Here is a 2223-nt window from a genome sequence, read left to right on the forward strand (position 1 = left end):
CCAAGTTCGTAATAAACAAATGCATGAGAACTAATTAATGCTTTTATTAATTTGTGTTATATATCTCAAAATTTAAAATTATATGAAACAATGAATCGCAAAAACAGACATCGTTCATCTAAAAATATCAAAGTTTAAATCAAAAATAACAGAAACTAATAAAAAAGAACTAAAATAAGAATTTTACCATAAAGGAATGAAAAATAAAAACAAACCAAGGAAAGTTGTTTTGATAAATGAAAAAAGAAGAATAGTAAAAGAAATAATAAAGAATAAAAAAAATAAACATTAGAAAAAAAGATTCAGTTTTGAATAAAAGTTCAATAATAAAAAAAGAAGATGAAAAACCCCAAAAAAGGAAAGAAAGAAAAGAAAGACAAAAATTCTTTCTCATAGTGTTTAGGATAATATTAAATTAAAATTAAAAAGAAACTAATAAGAAGTAATTACCATCTAAGCAGGTAAAGAAAAATAAACCATCTTAAAAAAAACAATAAAAATTTACGATGGATAATGAAACACATAGATTTCAAGAACTCATTCCTCTTATCCATACGTTTGATGGAAAAAGTATTCCTCCAAAACCTAACAAAATAGTTCGTCCATGGAAAAGAGAAGAAGATGAACTATTACTTCAAGCTGTTGAAGAAATTGGAACTAAACGATGGCATTTAGTTGCACAACGTATTCCAAATAGAACAAGAAAACAATGTAGAGAAAGGTATTGCAATCATCTTGACCCTGATATTATTAAAGTTCCATGGAGTGAAAAAGAAGACCAAATATTAAAAGAGGCAAAAGCATTATATGGTAATAGATGGACTTTAATTAAAATGAAATTACCAGGAAGAACAGCAAATCAAGTAAAAAACAGATATTTTGCTAAATTTTCTGATGTTGATGAAAAAGAAAAAAGAGAATCAAAAATAATGTCAGTATTTACTCCAGTTGATAAACATTTATTCAATATTTGTATTAGTAATAAATATTACTGATTGAAATATCAATTCATATATGATTAATTCATTGTGTTTTTAGTGTATCTTTTAAGCTCTATTTAAATCTTAAAGTTATTATTTATTATTTTAATTAATCTTTCATTCGTTTATTATGTCTTTTTTAACTTTCTTTTTTTTTAAATAATATCAATCAATTATTCATGTTTCTTCTTTTTTATGTGTCTCTTACTTTTAATTACTTCTTCGCTAATTTTCGTTTATTTATTTGTTGTTTTTTAATTTTTGGTTTTTTAATTGTTTTTTCTTTTTGTTTATCCTCTTCTTCTTTATTACTTTCTTCTTGTTGTTTTTCATTCTCCTTATCTTCTTTTTCTTCTTCTTCTTCCATCTGTTGTTCTTCATTTTCATTACCTTCATCCTCTTTTTGTTGTTCATTTTCTTCTTCACTAACTTCTGGAATTTCAGGAACATTACACTCATTCATAATCTGTTTTTCTAATTCTTCATCTGATGAAATATCATCAATTCCAAGTGCTTTTAGCTCTTCTTCAAGTCCATCTAATTCTCTATCAACATTAGTCTTACCATTAAATTGATCAATATCACCAATTTCTTCTTCAACTTCAATTCTTGTTTCAACAGCAAGGTATTGTTGAAGTAACTTTTGTAATTTTGATTTTGTATATTGAAGATAATTTAACTTACCATCACGAAACATTGCAGTTACATTATTCCCGTGTTTTTGATATAAAGCTCTCATATACCATATCATTTCTAAGCTAATACTCTTTGGATTAGTCTCTTCTCTTTTGTCAATTGTTGATGCTGTTTTAGCTATTCTCACTGGTTTATTCTCCATATCTTGAACGAATGACTTTCTTTTCTTTTAGGGTTTTTATTTTTTTTACAAATAAAAAATCTTAAAAATAAATAAAATGATGAGCAAAATGAAAAGGGAATTAATAAAGAAAAGAAAGAGAAAAGATAATGATAAAATAAAAAGAGAACAAGATATAAAAATTGAATGAAGAGAGAAAGAAATAATACAAAGAGGATAAGAAGAAATAAGGAGAAAATAACAAGAAAGAGAGTAAAAGAAAATGGTGACACAAGACAAAGTGCTAAGAAAGAAAAGTGAAATTAAATAATACAAAAGATATAAATTTCTGACTATAAAAGTGAACGAAAAAATACTATCATTTGAGGTGTTTGAAATTACAAATTAAAATGATTGTATTAAGCAAAGACGTAAAATAAAAATTTA

General features: G+C 24.8%; 2 protein-coding genes across 2 annotated transcripts; one reads left to right on the plus strand and one right to left on the minus strand.

Annotated features, from left to right (window-relative positions):
• Positions 1-506: 506 nt before the first annotated feature.
• ENU1_014610 (myb family DNA-binding domain containing protein) lies at positions 507-995 on the plus strand (the record flags this gene model as incomplete). Its single annotated transcript, XM_008856792.1, has 1 exon — positions 507-995. One exon carries the CDS (start codon positions 507-509, stop codon positions 993-995), a length of 489 nt encoding a protein of 162 aa, XP_008855014.1.
• A 199-nt stretch (positions 996-1194) lies between these two features.
• On the minus strand, positions 1195-1818 carry ENU1_014620 (ribosome biogenesis protein nop16 protein; the record flags this gene model as incomplete). Its single annotated transcript, XM_008856793.1, has 1 exon — positions 1195-1818. One exon carries the CDS (start codon positions 1816-1818, stop codon positions 1195-1197), a length of 624 nt encoding a protein of 207 aa, XP_008855015.1.
• Positions 1819-2223: the final 405 nt, after the last annotated feature.

This window comes from Entamoeba nuttalli, assembly GCF_000257125.1.
Source record: "Entamoeba nuttalli P19 unplaced genomic scaffold asmbl_2214, whole genome shotgun sequence".
In the NCBI taxonomy this organism is placed as follows: Eukaryota; Evosea; order Mastigamoebida; family Endamoebidae; genus Entamoeba; species Entamoeba nuttalli.